The sequence below is a fragment of the Serinus canaria genome, chromosome 1, assembly GCF_022539315.1.
Source record: "Serinus canaria isolate serCan28SL12 chromosome 1, serCan2020, whole genome shotgun sequence".
Lineage (NCBI taxonomy): Eukaryota > Metazoa > Chordata > Aves > Passeriformes > Fringillidae > Serinus > Serinus canaria.
The window spans coordinates 16,145,007-16,160,607 of record NC_066313.1 but is presented as its reverse complement, the minus strand read 5'-3'; the positions used below and the strand labels follow the sequence as shown (position 1 = coordinate 16,160,607).

At 42.1% G+C, this 15,601-nt stretch overlaps 1 protein-coding gene across 1 annotated transcript; it reads right to left on the bottom strand.

Annotated features, from left to right (window-relative positions):
- Positions 1-2,106: 2,106 nt before the first annotated feature.
- On the bottom strand, positions 2,107-12,168 carry LNP1 (leukemia NUP98 fusion partner 1). Its single transcript, XM_009095438.2, has 3 exons — positions 12,022-12,168; positions 4,286-4,531; positions 2,107-2,307 (listed from the first exon to the last, which is right to left on the bottom strand). The coding sequence occupies exons 1-3, from the start codon at positions 12,166-12,168 to the stop codon at positions 2,107-2,109; spliced, it is 594 nt and encodes a 197-aa protein (XP_009093686.1).
- Between the last annotated feature and the right edge of the window lie 3,433 nt (positions 12,169-15,601).

The window sequence follows — 15,601 nt, the reverse complement described above, 5'->3', positions numbered from 1 at the left end:
CTCCCATCAGAGAGATGGGATTTGGTGGAATACAGGGGGGGCTGTTTGCAGGCAGAGCTGCCCTGGTGGCACTGAGGTTTCTCTGTGCTTCCAGGGAGATGGTAACCAGTAAGTCAGAGGCAGCCACACAGGGCTCTCCTATTTTAGCTCTGTTTGGTGTCTTCTTTCCATCAGGTGTGGTGTACAACCAGCACACTGGTTTGATGAACACAAGCAAATTCTGCTGGGGCCTGTTGAGTTAACCAGTCTGTAAAACAGGAGGAGGCAGCTGATGACCTGAAATCCAGGCAAAGCTGATCCAGCCATGGCATTCAGCTTTCCCAAGATGTGAGGACAGGCTGCTACCTGACAGGATGTATGTGAGAGGTTTTATCTGAGGAGCTCAGACACTGCTGGCCATGTTCATTTCTATCCAGACCTTTTGTGATGCAGTCTTCAGATTAAGGTTGTAAAGGAAAAGTCATCTGTATTTAAGTTTTGGCTGACAGAAGAACTTAGTAAAAATTCAATCTGGATTGGGAAGGATAGGAACAACATTTTTCCATTATTAGATTTATTAGTTTATAATACATGTTACCAGGCAAGAAGCAATGTACAAGCATCAGTAAGGGTTCAATTGCTTTCTTATGTATCCCCCAAAGCTCTAAACAAAAAAACCCCAAACAACTCAATCCCTTAATGTATATAAGTGTTACAAAGTTTTAAGGATGCCCTAAGCTTTTAAAGGGCCGAATATTCAAAAGTAAGGCTCTAAGGTAAATTAGTAAGATTTTTGTTAATTACAGAAAAATCACAGGAAGAATATCCATCAGACCTTTGCTCATGACTTCATTACTTTTCACTCTTTTCTCCCTGTATTATCCAAATCAGGCTTTCTCCATACTAGGCCTGGGAAGATTATTCCCAAAGAGAGAAGGGTTGGTAACTGCAGAGAACATTGGCACTTTGAAGAAAGGGGAGCATGTGGAGAAAGTGGGAGTCTGTATGTGTTTGTGAGCATGTGTAGATGAGATTTACACCTGTGTTCAGGATATCCTCAGCCAGAGGATCAGCCTTTTCCTAGGTCCTGCTCACCATAGACAGCCAGTTTGGCCCAAATTCTGGAAAAGGAAAAAGGGTTGTGATGCCCCAACAAGCCCTTGAAGATATTACATGGAAATATGAGAGACAGAACATCTCTGGTTTTACTAGAGAATTCAGATGTTAATGAAGCAAAAGCAGAGTTGTAGCAGAAGAGATTGGTAGCTACAAGGTAGTAAAGTAGTAAACAGAGAGAGGAAAGGCCACAAAAGAAGCAAGGTAATGAGGTGATGTTTAAAGAACACTGCATATGGCACTGGATGCTATGGTTTAGTTGAGGTGTTAGAGCATGGGTTGGACTCTATGATCTTCAAGGTCTCTTCCAAGCTTGTCATTCTGTGATTCTGCGAGTAAAGTTAAGAGAAAGAGCTAATTGTGTGACTGGGGAAATGGGACTGAGGACATGGGAGAGGGCTTGGAGATGCCAGTGAAACGAGTCTCACTGCACAGTGACAGGAAAAGCAGAGAGAAGTGAGACATCAGGGAGGTGTAGAAGAGAACATGGGCTTCTCTTATCTTACTTACTTAAATTTGTAGCTGAAAGACTGTCAGAGCAAAAAGATACCTCTTTTCAAGACTAATCTAAGTGAATGTCAGGGCCAGGAAGCAGCTGGCTGTTTATATGTACTTTTTTCTTCCCAAACCTACCAAAAAGCCTGTTTTCAATTAAAAAAGAAACATAAGGCTTTGCATGTCTCTGTAATACATAGGTGTTGGTTTACTCTTACAGGAATGCATCCACCACTGTCCTGCTGCAATGCTAAATATGCCTGAAATCCTCTTATGGTGGTTAATCTCTAACTTGGATCTTGCTACTGATGCACTCCTATGACAAAGGTCATATTTCTAATGACAAAAGTAAAGAAAGGAAGGTAGCAACATGGTGCCAGCAATGCAGTTGTATTTTGCTTTTATTTTACAGTTTAGGGGTTATTCTAGCTAACAGGCTGCCTCTAGTCAAAACAGAACACAAATGCTCCCTTTGCTCTTCAGGGCGAGTGTTAAGCTTGATTACCTCAATGCATTCTAGCTGCCTGTGGATACATAACCTTTCTGAATGCTTGCTTGTGATGGAAACTGTTCGCTGTGTTTTGCAGGTACTTCTGAACTTTCAGCTTCGTCCCGCTCTCTCCTTGCCTCTGATTTCTCTCCCATTTTCTTGTGAGACTTGCTTTTTCTCAAATGCAATTTTTCTCTTTCTCGTCTCTCTTTTGCACCTTCAGGTTGCTAAAAGGCAGGGGAAAAAAATAGCAGGGAATTAAAAGAGATTCCTACAAGAACAACAACAAAGTTCATTCTTTTATTTCACTAAGTAACAAAATGTTCCAGTAACTTCCTCATCAAGATCAGCTTTACCATGATGGGCTCAAATTCAAGGCCCAAGCCAGTCACCCTAAAGCTCAGCAAGAAGAAACACGCATGCTTTGATTTTACTCTGTATGTGATAGGAGGGTCACAGGCTCAGTGGACTTGAAGAGGAGAGCAGACAGGAGGGAGAAAGAGAGGGGCTCTGAGATTTCAGCCCAGGCTCCATGTTTCTATCCTTTCATGTGATCCATCTTTACATCCCTGAAGACTTCTCAGTGCTAGCTGCAAAGACCTCACTGAAAACAAGGTCTGAAGGGTTCTCAAAGACACATTTATATGAGAGAAGCAATATGCAGGGAAGGAGATGAATTACCTTTCCCACACTGGTCACCTGTATAATGACCTGTTTGAATTGCACCTACAGAGCTCTGAATGCAAAAAACTGCTCCATTTGAAGACATAGTTTTAAGCCCAAATTTCCTTTCAGACCTCTGACCTATTGCTCAGTTCTTTGAGATTCACAAGTCCTTCACATCTCCCAAACTACAATTGTGACTGAGGGAATGGCAACAACTTGGTCTTCTTGAAAAACAGATTAAAATACAGCTCAAAACATCCCACTGCTGATTACAGAGGGGCACTGGAATCCGTGCTTTTAACTGGAACTAAAGCCATAATTAATATATTGTGCTCACTATACCTAATCATACACCAACTACACACTCACAGACTTTCTAGCCACAGGCATTTTTGAGAAATCAGAAATGATAAACCAGACAACCACTGGTGAATGCTGGCACATGAGGCAATGTAAATTTCCAAATGAAAGCAATTGAGTAGTTCCTGAAGAGGAAAAAGAAGATTAGGGAACACACTTGAAATTTTGACCATGGTGTAACAGTGCTGTCATCATCATAATTCTGCATATTCTTAGATGATTGGTCATGCAAGGACTATAATTATGGGACTGATCATGTAATTATGCTGCCTATTGAAAAGAAATTTTTTGCCCTATTTTGCTGTGCAAAGAGAGTTGAAAATTACTTTTCCACACAAATTGTCAGTGTCAAGAACCTGCAACAAAAAAAGGATACTTCCTTCTGTGGCTACTTGATGCTAATGTCAGGTGTTATTCAAGCACAGATTTTTGAATGGAGTGACAATTTGATGGGGTTTTCCTGATACTTAAAAGTGAGTTAGGATTTATTACCATTTCTTCCATTGGATAAATATATTAAAGTCTAGACAAAAGTTTTTATTGGCTATTTCATCAACACACACCAGACAAAATGCTTATGGCTCTGGACAGAACCATGGGGACAAGGATGAAATGGGTGGAGAATCCCTTGCATGCCCTTTCAGTGAAAATATGTTCTGCTACTTATAGCAAAAGCTGCTGCTGCAGCTGTGTGGTGACACAGCAGAAAGCAGATGGATGGAGTCCTGAGGGGTAAATGAGAAGCCTCTCAAACACTGCAGTGTCTGGCAGTATTACAGACACTCCACATAGGTTAAGTCAGGTCAGCAGCAGTGAAAAAGTGAGCCGGGTCTTGCAACAGAAGTGGAGCAAACCTGGGTTTGTATTGTCATGTTTTGTGGCCACAGCCATAGAAACCTCTGAAAACATTGCCATGTGAGCCAGTGTGGTGCTTCATTTTGAGGATAAACATTCCTGAATAAGCCTGGACTGTAACACCACATCAAGAATCCTCACACGAATCATACAACTTTAACCTGGTTTGTGCTACTTGTAGTAATTTGAGAGCACATAATAAGAGAAACTCCAATTGGAGTTTATTTCTGCATTTCCCCCAGCAAAGTCACAGCAATTACACAAAGGATGAAGGTGAGTTGGGTGGTTGGGCTTTTTTTCTTCTGTAGTGATCTTATTACCTACCAAAGAAACTGAGCGTTTGCTTTTGAGATGCAATTGCTTTTCAAAGGACTCTGCAAATTCCTGAATGGAGTTTGATCTTGTCTCTGGACATGAGCTATCTGCTGAAGGTGTTCTGCTTGCCTTCCTGTGGCAGTGACATTTGACATCTTGATCTTCTTGAAATTCCTTGGAGCCCCTGAGGTGGCCTGAAGATGAGCCTTTGGCAGAAGCATGAAGTCGTGTTGTATGGAGGGAGGAAAGCTTGGCCTGAAAAACAAAAGGTCTTCATTTTCTATTGAATAGCACAGCAGAACACACAAGGTAGATTTTTTTCTGCCACAGACACTCTCCCAAACAGTGGTGCAAAGTGAAGAACCCTCCCCAGAATTCTTTCTTTTTAAGTGTAGGAGAATCACACTGCCAAGAACTTGCTTTCTGGAGGCAGCAGGGGCAGAATTTCCTATTATTCCTGGGTGTGAGGATATAAGTTTTGGCACACAATGAACATTCCAAATGTAAAGTGTGCTGGGCCCTCTTAGTGTTCACTGATACGAAAAGGAACTAGGACTCTTCATAACCTCAAAAATTCAGGCTTTGCACCTGGCTGCAGTTCCTAGGCAGGACTCTAAAAAAGCATTACCCAGCCTTTGTGGCCAGATGAGTAAAGCAAGAGGTTTGACCCACGAGTGCTCCAGGTCTTATCAGCTGCTTGAGTTTAGAGTGTGACAGCAACCATTTCTCACCCTGTTCTGTCAAGTTCTCAGCACGGTCTACATGCAGACAAGCTGGTTATTTCCCAGCTTTGAATTTTCTGCTGGTTTTTTGGCCACATTTGTCTTGAACTAATGAAGAAGCACTTTCAGGGTACTGATGGACACATGCCTACCAAAGAAGTAGTAGGAAACAGACTTCTACAATTATATTTGCAGGACTGAAGTCAGAATGAGTAGATAGTTGTTTAGTTTCTGTGTGATTCAATTTTCAGAGGCCTGGCATGCAGATAAAAGCTATTGATCTGCATCAGCTGTGTTTAATTGAAGGTCTGCAAAGGAGATTAAACTGATACAGAACGGCTATGTCCTGTGGAGTCATGAATTGGTGGTTTTAGAAAGGGACAGACCTGTAGAAGAGAGGCATGAGAAGGACACCACACAGCTGGGGATACCCCAAACCCTGCCAGCTGCTGATGATTTTCAAGATGAGTAGCTGAACACAGGTAAGATGCAGATGGTGAAAGTTGTGAGAGATGGGGGCTACTGAAAATTACACCCCTACATGTGTCAGATTAAAGCACTCCAGGCACCCAGCTGCTGGCATACATTTTTGAATGCATGCATGTTTTAGACATTATGAGGAATTTCTTCACAGAAAAGATGACTAGACATTGGAATAGACTGCCCAGGGAGGTGGTGGAGTCACAGTCCCTGGAGATGTTTAAGGAAAGACAGGACACGGCACTCAGTGCCATGTCCAGTTGACATGGTGGTGGATTGGTCAAAGGTTTGAGCTGATGCTCTCAGGTGTCCTTTCCAACCTAATTGATTCTGTGACTCTGTTTTGCACAAGCCTAGTGCTAAGCCTTCAGCTACTAAGTAACCCTGAGAAGTTCTGCTAGCTTTAAGGGAGCTGGGATTGTTTATAGCAAAGGAAGGTTTATCCCACCAGTTCTGCAATGCTTTCTAAGAAAATCCAGTACAACCCCCTACACTCAATGCAGGGTTTGTGGTGTGTGTATTGGTTGTTTTGTTATTTTAACAAACAGGGGAAAATGAAACCAACTGGGTATAGTGTTCACAGGAATCTACAAACCTTGGACTGCAAGGGACCTGAAATATGTCCTGCACACAACTTCATTCACTCTGAAAGTTGTGTGCAGGACATATTCCTGCTACTATAAATGTATTGGTACAACAGGGACCAATACAGCCTTTCTCTGAATAGAGAGGCTGTGCATTCATATGGCTGTGGCTACATCACATTAGACAGGCTTGATGAGAGATGCTGAAAAGAACAAATCTTGCACCTGACAGAAATACCTCATATTTGAAGAGTGTTTGCAAAATACATGGTACTGGTTCCATTTTTTTTTTCCCCCAGGCATAAGCTTACTATGTCTAGTACTATGGACTGCCTCTGAGAGTAGTGTTAATGATTTCTGCCATGTTATTTTTACTTTGTTTTCAAACCAGTCAATACAGCTGCAAGTTCTGTAAGGTCACATTGTATTATTACTTTAGAAAGCATCAAAACAATTGAATTATGCTCCAGGGACAGGAGCACACATGCCATGCCAGGCTCAACAAGCTAAATGTCTTCTCTGACATTTTAATGGCATCAGCATATATTCTTTCCTGGAAATAAAAATTGTCTCATGGTAAAAATCACTGGTATCTGTTCCTAGAGGGTTTGGGAAAAAAACCCAAACCAAATGCAGGAGGACAGCTGAAATGAGGGATTGTATTCTATCAATCTTGTTTCGCAAAGGCTGTAAATGTTTTCTTTTACTAGAACATTACTTTTTAGTTTTCCTTCACGGATAAGAATTACAGTTAAGCCCTTGACAAATGACTGCAGTTTACCTACTGATATGGCAGCAATGGTCCAGAAAAGGGACCAGCTTTCCTCTGAAATGCTTATCTGCCTCAGAGGGCTAAGGGTAAAGATAGAGTGACAGGTCTATTCAATCATAGTACTGTGACAGTGCTTTCTCTCACAGTGCCTGTGCATGATACATTAAATTCTCCACTATCAAAATGGGGATTTTTTGCCAGTGCTGGGAAAGCCAGAAGCACCAACGGATCTCAGGGATTGTTTCTTATTCCCATTAGTCCTCCTTTTTTCTGTGTTGGGTAAAGGCCACTCATGTTCAGTGTATCTATTTACAAAACAGCTAATCTTCTGCTAATTGCCAATCTCAAACACACAAAAGGTACACAAACAAAATTACTTCACACAACAAAAATTGTTGTCAGTATAATTTGCCTTAACTTTTTCTCAGTTTCTGTTGTAGACAAGTTAATTGTTTACATCTTTTGGGCTTGATCTGAGAGTTTGCACAGCTGTCAGTAAGAACATTAATCTTCGGTGTGTCAGCATAAGTGTTCATTGTTTGCTGGAGTTTACACAATGACCCGAATATTTTAGGGATATTTTGGAACATCTGACATTCAGATGCTCTCCCATGGCTTCATTTCCTTCCAAGAAGCTTACAGACAAGCATATATTTCTTAACAATGTTTTGATCTAGCCTTCAATTGGTCTATAATAACAATATTGTGGTAGATGTTCAGTTTAAGTTTAGTTTAAATTAAATGTCAGTAACTTCAACAGCAGTCATTTGTTCTGCTGCCACTTCTAGCAATTTTGTCCTGTGAGCAACATGTCTATTTGAAGGTGGAGTCATATATAGCACTGTAAACTTCTTATCAGTTCTCCTTTGTCTCCAATCTTTTCCTTACCACAAAATGTCTGGGAGGTAAGATGTGTTCTGAACCTAAATGATGTAGGGTAACTAGAATGTGACAAGGAAAGTCATAGCTGGAGGCTTCAAAAAGGGTATCAGGTTAATTTGTCTAAAGTTTGCCAGGGGAACAAGTTAAATATAGGAGATGGAAACAGCTGACTTAATTATCCCCAGGCAGTTTTTACATTCAGTGTTGGCCCACAGCAACATACAGAGCTCTGAGCTTTCCAGGACAGTGGAGCTGCATGTTGTTTTAGCCTGACAGATTGGAGTTACATGTTTTAGCCTGACTGGCAAGTGACCCACTGCAGGATGAATATAATTTTGCATTCCCCTCAGCAAAGTGTGAATGACAATAGCAAAAGCATTTTGCAAAGCTCATCTCAGTGGTGTTTGTGAGGTATACAAAGATACCGGGGGGAAAAAAATAATGAAAACTGTTGTTAGTTTGGGAGTTATTCTTCAAAGCTTTATCCATACTTAGGATGGGGGCTGTACCATGATAGGACACCACAGGAGTTTATTTTTGTTTTTGAGGTGGAAGCAGTGGCTTGAATATTTCACAAGAAAAACTACAAAGACCAACACAGCAGTTTGGAGCTGAAAGTGATTTTCCAGCAGAACCACCTTTTGTACTAGCTACCCTGAGAGCACTTTACTATGAAGCATCAAAAGGCTCGTGGTGCTGAAGCAGATCCCATGGGCAGGACTGCTCTGCTGCTGGTGCCCTGCATACCAGCCTTGGACATGAGACCAAGTGAGCTGGCAGTGCTCCTTTGGCAGTACCATTGTACCTGCACAAGGAGCTTTTCCCAACAGCTGTGTCAGAACTTGCTGACTTGATTTTAGACAGTGGAGTTATCTCAATTTTCAATGTTGAGACAGAAGAAAGGGTACACTGTGACCTGCTGTGGAGGTATTAGCTTTCAGAAGAGATGCACTCTAAGCTCAGTTATTATTCCTCCTGATAATTAGCACTGTTCTGATAAAATGAATATAATATTTAAATAACAGTGCCAGTGTTTTGAATCTTACAACAGTTATAATTTGCAATAATGAATCTTACAGCAGTTATAATTTGGAGTAACTGTGCAAAAAACACACATCCAGATGCAATAGCTCTCAAATTACTGCTCTCAACAAGGAGATGCTCTTTCTGGAGGTGTTTACAAGGCATCAGTAGTGCCCATTCGTTTAACTTCTGGCTTTGGTTAGACAAAACACAGTACTGCTCTTTACTACCAACTACTCAACTTCCAAATCAAGAGTTCATTTCAAAATGTATCTGCAAATTTGTCATGGTTTGAGCCTGGCACAATGCCAGTGCCCTCACGAGATCACTTCCTTCTCTGGCACTTACTGTGAGATATGATCAGAGACAGAGCAAAGCAGGCTCCAACTTAAGGTTAAAAGGAAAAAAACACATTTATTAACTTACAACTACAAAGGAAGACACACAAAACACATAGAACACAAGATGAAAACTTTCCAAAATTCTTCTTCCTCCCCCCACCAAATTTCTAATTTCATTGCCACCCTTCAGACAATCGATTCTCAGTTTCTCGAGAAGAGAGGAGTCTCTCTTGCACCACACGTCTTCCATGTCCAGTGCTCTCACCACTGCACATGGATCAGAGTTGCTTCTGGGGTTTTTCATTTTAAGGATACTTTGACTAGTTCTAAAGGGAGCACAGTCTTTCTCCTTTTGGGACACTTGTCCCCCCCAAATTTCACCCCCTGGGGCCGAGGGGTCTCTTGAACAGAGATCGTCTTTTTCTTCTTCTCTTCTTCGAAGCGGAGGGCACCACCACCACCCCTCTCACCCGTTGTCTCTGTTCATTCTTCTACATCACTGCACTCTCTTGGCTCTGAGCCATCACCTCCCCCTAGAACGCAGCTTCTGTGGCACAGAAACACCAGTGGTTCTGCTGTGGCTACACAAGAAAAGTCTAGCTCAAAGCCACTCCATCATCTCCTCTCACTTAGAATTTTCTCAACATCTTCTCAATCTCAACAGCTTCTCAATCTCATTAACTTCAGGAGGAATCAGCATTAGCAAGGTTCTCATCTTCCTCGGAGGGGTTAAAAGTCCCAGGCTCTGCCGGTTTACTTCATCAACTCCCACGCCTGGCTGCCCTGCTGGGCACCCCCCCTTCTCCTTCACGCCGGGCCACTATCACAGGCACCACAGGCACCGGCTCTGTCTCCCTCTCCCTCTCTCCGGGGGGGGGGGGGAATGGAGGATGGCTGCCCGAAGCTCTTGCAATGTTCTCCTCTACCCTTCGGCTTAGGCTTGGCCTACCTCTCTCTCTGGCTACATGGCTCCCCTCCCCCCCTGCCCAGCCAGATTTGGGTAGGGGGGAGGTCTGCTCAGTCTCAAGCGGGACTCTAAGAGGAAGTTCTCCTGGGAGATCACAGCTTTTAACCCCTGTGTTCTCAGAGGCGTATCTATGCCTTCAGTAGACAAACCAAGTGCCAATATTAAATCTGAACACCGATTGGCTTGCTCACACTATCACAAAAAACTTCATTTCCTCTTAAACCACGACAAAATTATAAAATCCCCAGACAAATATTCCTGTCTTATTTCTCCAGTCAACATCTGGCACTGAGAAATAAAGCAGTTAAAATTTACATCTTCTATATGAAACTAGTGGAGCAAGGCAAATTTGTGTGAAGCATTAATGTAAAGGTCAGATATAATTAAGTATACACAGTATCTTTAGCTTGTTAAACAGTAACATCAAAAAGTCATAGTTTTTGTCAGCTAACTTAATCTAAATTCTGGGTATGGATTCAAGAATGCAAGTACAGCAAAGTATTTGAATAGGTATTAGCTAAATCTTTAAATAGCTTTTGAACAAACAGAATATATAGACATGCTAATACAGACACAAATATACAAGATGTGTTCAGCACCTTGCTGAATGGAAAGAGGTTTAAAGTACATTCTTACACTCCAGTTTCTCTTGAGGCCTAAAGAAATCACATATGCATGGATCTCTGAGTGGAAAAAGGAAAATTCAGTAAAATTAATTAACCTCCTTCCCCTCCCATTAATAAGTGTTACGTATTCGGCGTTTTGATGGAATATAGCAGCAAAGCTCTAGCTCAGAGTCTGTCTTGCAATCTGTGGCTGAAATGAAATATAAGAGTAAATAACAAATGTGGCTGATCAGACCAGAAGTTATGAATGAAGGTTGTCTCTCCAGCCTGCCCATGAATTCAAAGAGAGAGGAAATGGTTTTGGACTCGTTGGTTTTTCTTAGCCAATTTTTTTTGGAAATGAAAAATCCCACAGCTTAGAACCTGACAGCTGCAGAGGAGAAGAACTTGCAAGGTGGAAACAAAGAATGGCACACAAAAAAAAAAGTTTGGAAAAGATTAGCTGCTCCTCCCCAATATATTAGCTTCATTGCAGCCATAATGATCTAAGGCTATAAGTAAAAAATGGTTTGTAAGGAAACATAATATCTTTGTTAAGACAACTGATGTAGTTTGAAAGAAAGGAGACAGGTTTGGACCACCTAAATGTTCTTGTAAAAGCTGAAATGAAAGCAACAATCTTTGAATAAAGAGAAGACTATGAACAGTTTTCAGTTTAACCTAATTTCAGTAATCACTTAGACAGTTGTGAGTGGTCTTCTGCACATGAACCTGCCCCTTTCCCAACTGTTTTGTTTTAAGAATAAAGAATGTACTTCTACCTTAAAATCTTACTTCGCAGCTTTTAAGAGTCAGATGTTTTAAAACAGGAGGGACTGCATCCTCTAGCTTAAAATAGAAGTTAGACTTACCTGAAAACAAGTCTCAAGGGGTAAAGGGTAAAACTTCCTGGAGACAATAATTAGGTCAAAATCCTTTTAATACATATGGAATTACACAGTTTTTCACATGAGAACAGACTTGTTACAGGCAGTCTTTATGTAGGCAGCTGCAAAATGTTTTGATGTCTACTAGATTGTGTTTTGATGTCTACTAGGTTGTGCTGAGCAGCCAGAACAACACTGTAATACATAGTTAGGCAGCTATTACACACTTCTCCTTACATTTCTGGTCCTATCATCACTTTTCTTGCAGTTTGCCAGTTTTCTGTATTCCATGACCCCAGAGGCTCGACCCTGTCAGACAGCTAAGCTCAAAAAGCAACTAGCAGCTGCCTGCAGGAACTGAATTTACTTGGCAAGGTGTCCCATACTCCTCATACATCCCTGGGGCTGTGCCTCTGGGGATGGAACTCATATTTATACATACACCACGTGCCCACACAGAGAAAGCTGCACACAGCTCTTACCGGTAGGGATGCTCTCCTTTCACTCCAGAGTTGTGGCTGACGTTTCTTGTGGCCTCTGCCTTCTTTCTCCTCATCGATCAAGTTGTGGCCCCAGAAGCTGCTCATCCATTTTGCAAAGAAAATATCATCATCCTCATCATATTCCATGTACAGATACTCCAAACTTGGAGGGTGGGGTGTCTCCCAGCCAGACAAGGCAAAGTCACACAAAGGTCAAATTCCACCACCAAGCCAGTAGCTTCACACTGTTCTGCCAACAAAGGAAGCAGACACACAGTTTCAACCACTCTTTCTGCACTCCCTCCCCAAAACCTGTCCCACTGCAGCCCCAGGCACTGTCTAAACATAAAGTCAGCCCTTTCTCATCTCTTTTCAACTAGGTTTCCTTTAACCTTTCCATTGCAGCGATGTCCAATATGATACTGCCCCAGGGGGTGGGTGGCAGGGCTGGGGCTGGTCCCCGTGTTGCTGCTGAGTGCCCCAGCTGTCAATACCAATGCAGAATTGCCCACAGTTACATGCCTGCGGGGGGCAGACCCAAAGTAGGCTTGTGATTTTTGAGAAGCAGAATTGACATATTGATGTTGGTCAGAAACTGGCACAGCTGCTTGCAGAGACCAGGCTGGCTCTGTGGGAGGGAACACAAATGGCTCACTCTCTCTGCTGCTTTCTCTCCTGACTTCTGTTGCCTCTGCTCTTCCTTCAGTATTTCAGAAATGTCATCTGCCTAGGTAGAAACCCTTCCTAAAGCAACTGCTCATTCATTTTTGGATTATGACAGACAGTGCAATCTTGCAGCTGCTGCTTTTCACCTGAGTGATTTCATCTGCCTTATCAGGGGTATGGGAGGCCCTGCCTCATTTGAATGCACTTAGGGTAAAAATGTGCTGGTTCTTCCTCACCAGCCCTGTCTGTAAACCATATAGGCCTTGCCTGTACCACACAACAGAGCAGGCCAGGGAATGACTTCTGGCCTTCAGATCAAGTGTCTAAACTCACCACATGTATCCTCTGTGGTGTCTGTGCTGAGGGTCTCCTCGAGGCTCTATACTGCAATTACTGCACTGTGGCTGTAATACTTTGTTGTCATTTTTGTGTCTCCTGTATTTCAAAATCTCTGATATAACACAGAAACTGCTGTCTGCATGGTATGAAACTGGAAGATGTTTTCTATGCTTTGGGGCCGGGCAGGAGAACAATGAGGGCTCTGAGGCTGTAGAGCCTGCTGGGATGGTGCTGGAAGAGTGCATGGGAGGAAGAACCCAAATTGAACTTCTTACTTGTTACCACGTATCTCTTCACAGAGAAAAGCAAGGTACAATTCTTCCCAACAATATTTCTGGGTTTCACATTCTCTGAACCTCAGAGAAAGAAAAAACACTTCTTATCTCATTTACTGCTCCTGTGTTGTTCATAAGTGGAATGCTTTGTGGAAGATTGTTTACCTGAAGGGAATTGGTAACTGGATTCTGGTGTGAGTGTTTTGATTCACTGACCAATTGAATCCAGGTGTGTGTGTGTTGGTACTGTTGGCAGACAGTCACGAGATGCTGTGCAGTTGAGTGCTTGGCAGATTCAGTTTAGATGTAATGTAATATAATATAGAATAATATAGTATAATAAAGTAATTAATTAGCCTTCTAAGATAAGATGGAGTCCTCCTCATCATTTCTCCCTGCCATGGGGATCATCTTGTTACTATACTTTGTGGAACCAAACCCTGGTGTGTGCTGGTGTCCTTCTGGTGCCCAGGCATTGATGTGGAGATGGTGGTTGGTCTTGGCCACAAATATACCAAAAAGCTTGCTGGTAATTTGGCATTACAGAGAATCAGTGGTCCAGCATTAAACCTTTTCCTCAACCTGTTTGGAACGACAGATGTGGCTACAAAACTCCAGTTTCATTCACGGGGGTGCAGGTGTGAGGTGTAAGTACAGCGTGGGACTGTTCATTCCCAACAATACAGGTGAAGGGAATGGTTGGTCATGGATGTTTATGTGCCCAATTTTACCTTGTCCAGGGCAGGAAAGAGTGTGATTAGCAGAGTGACCTGAGTACATGGGTGTGCAGATGGCATTGCCTCAGATGTTCTGTACGGGCCTGGGGACACATCCATGCCTGCAGCAGCCTGGACAGGAGCAAGAGGAATACCTGCAAAACAGTACAGTAAGAAGACAGCTGAAGCAATGAAAAAGATGTGTAGGCTCATTTTATGAGTGGGGAAGGACACTCCTAGCCATATTCAAACAGCCTGAATTTGACTTACATCCTGGAGGCCCCCTATCTGTAAAGGCAAGGCACATCTGAAGGCCTACAGGAAGCATGATATGGGTGGAATTGAGGCTGTCCCAGCAGGAAGCTATTGACCTGTTGGATACATATCTTCTACTGTGAGGTGGCAGGGAGAAGGGTTGTCCCACAGCTTTGTCCAAATATGTTTACATAAGTAGTAATAATCCATCAATTAAAGGACATTTCTCAAGTTGTTTACTACCAGGCAAGAAGACACACTGAGACTGCAGCAGGGCAAATTTTAGTTGGGATCCTGAGGTGTTTGCTTTGCAGTCTTACTGTTATTTTTATTTGCAGCCCCTTTTTCTCCTGTACAATATGTCTTCTCGACTTTCCCTCCTACCTATAACAAAATTTTCAGGCACAAGATGACTGGGGCTGATTGTGAAAATGTATCAAAAATGACTCCTCTTCATCTTCAGCTGAATGCTCCATAGAAGTAAGTGGAGACAGGAACATAAGCTTCCTCTGCCTACAGGTAAGGATTTCAATGAGGCATAGACACAACATATGAACAAAATTTTAGTATTTTTATGACAGATTCAATTAATAACTGGGAAGAAAACAGGAAGATTTAATTTATAGCAAGGATTGCTCCAAAACTCGTAAGTACGAAGTCCTAGAAAGTCTGAATCAGCCACATTAGCTAAAACTTCACAGAATTAGAGAATCAACAAGGCAAGGCTGGAAGGAAGCAATAGTGGATCATCTGGTCCAACCTCCTTGTTCAAGCAGGGCCATACCAGAGCACAGCATTGTACCCAGACACGTCTGGAATATCTCCAGTGTGAACATGCCTATTTTATGATTGGCTTTTCACAAATAATAAAATTAATATGTGTTAGAAAGTTATGCTGTATTAATTTTCTTAAGTAGTGTGTTAGTGTATAGTTTTAGGTTATAACATAATGTTAAAATAAAAACTATGCTTGTAGGATACTTTTTTTAAAGAAAGGACTCACACCCGAGATAACAGCCACAGGACACCTAAATCTTTCAGAAAAAGGGAATTTATTGCCCCATTATCAGAAGAAACTTCTTCCCGCCTCACTCAGCCCTGAATACGCCTTAGGATTAATAGGAAGAAGCTGACACTGACCAGACAGAATCCTTTGTTTGAATGGAATTTATGCATCATGTATGAGGTGTGGAATATGGAACAGGCTATTGTTTTTAAGGGTTAATCCTCTGTTAACGGGTGTCCTTCTTCGGGCTTATTTTGCCCAGAAAAAAAAGCCCAGACTGTCCGTAACTCTTTGTTCTTATTGTCTCATATTGTCCTCTATCT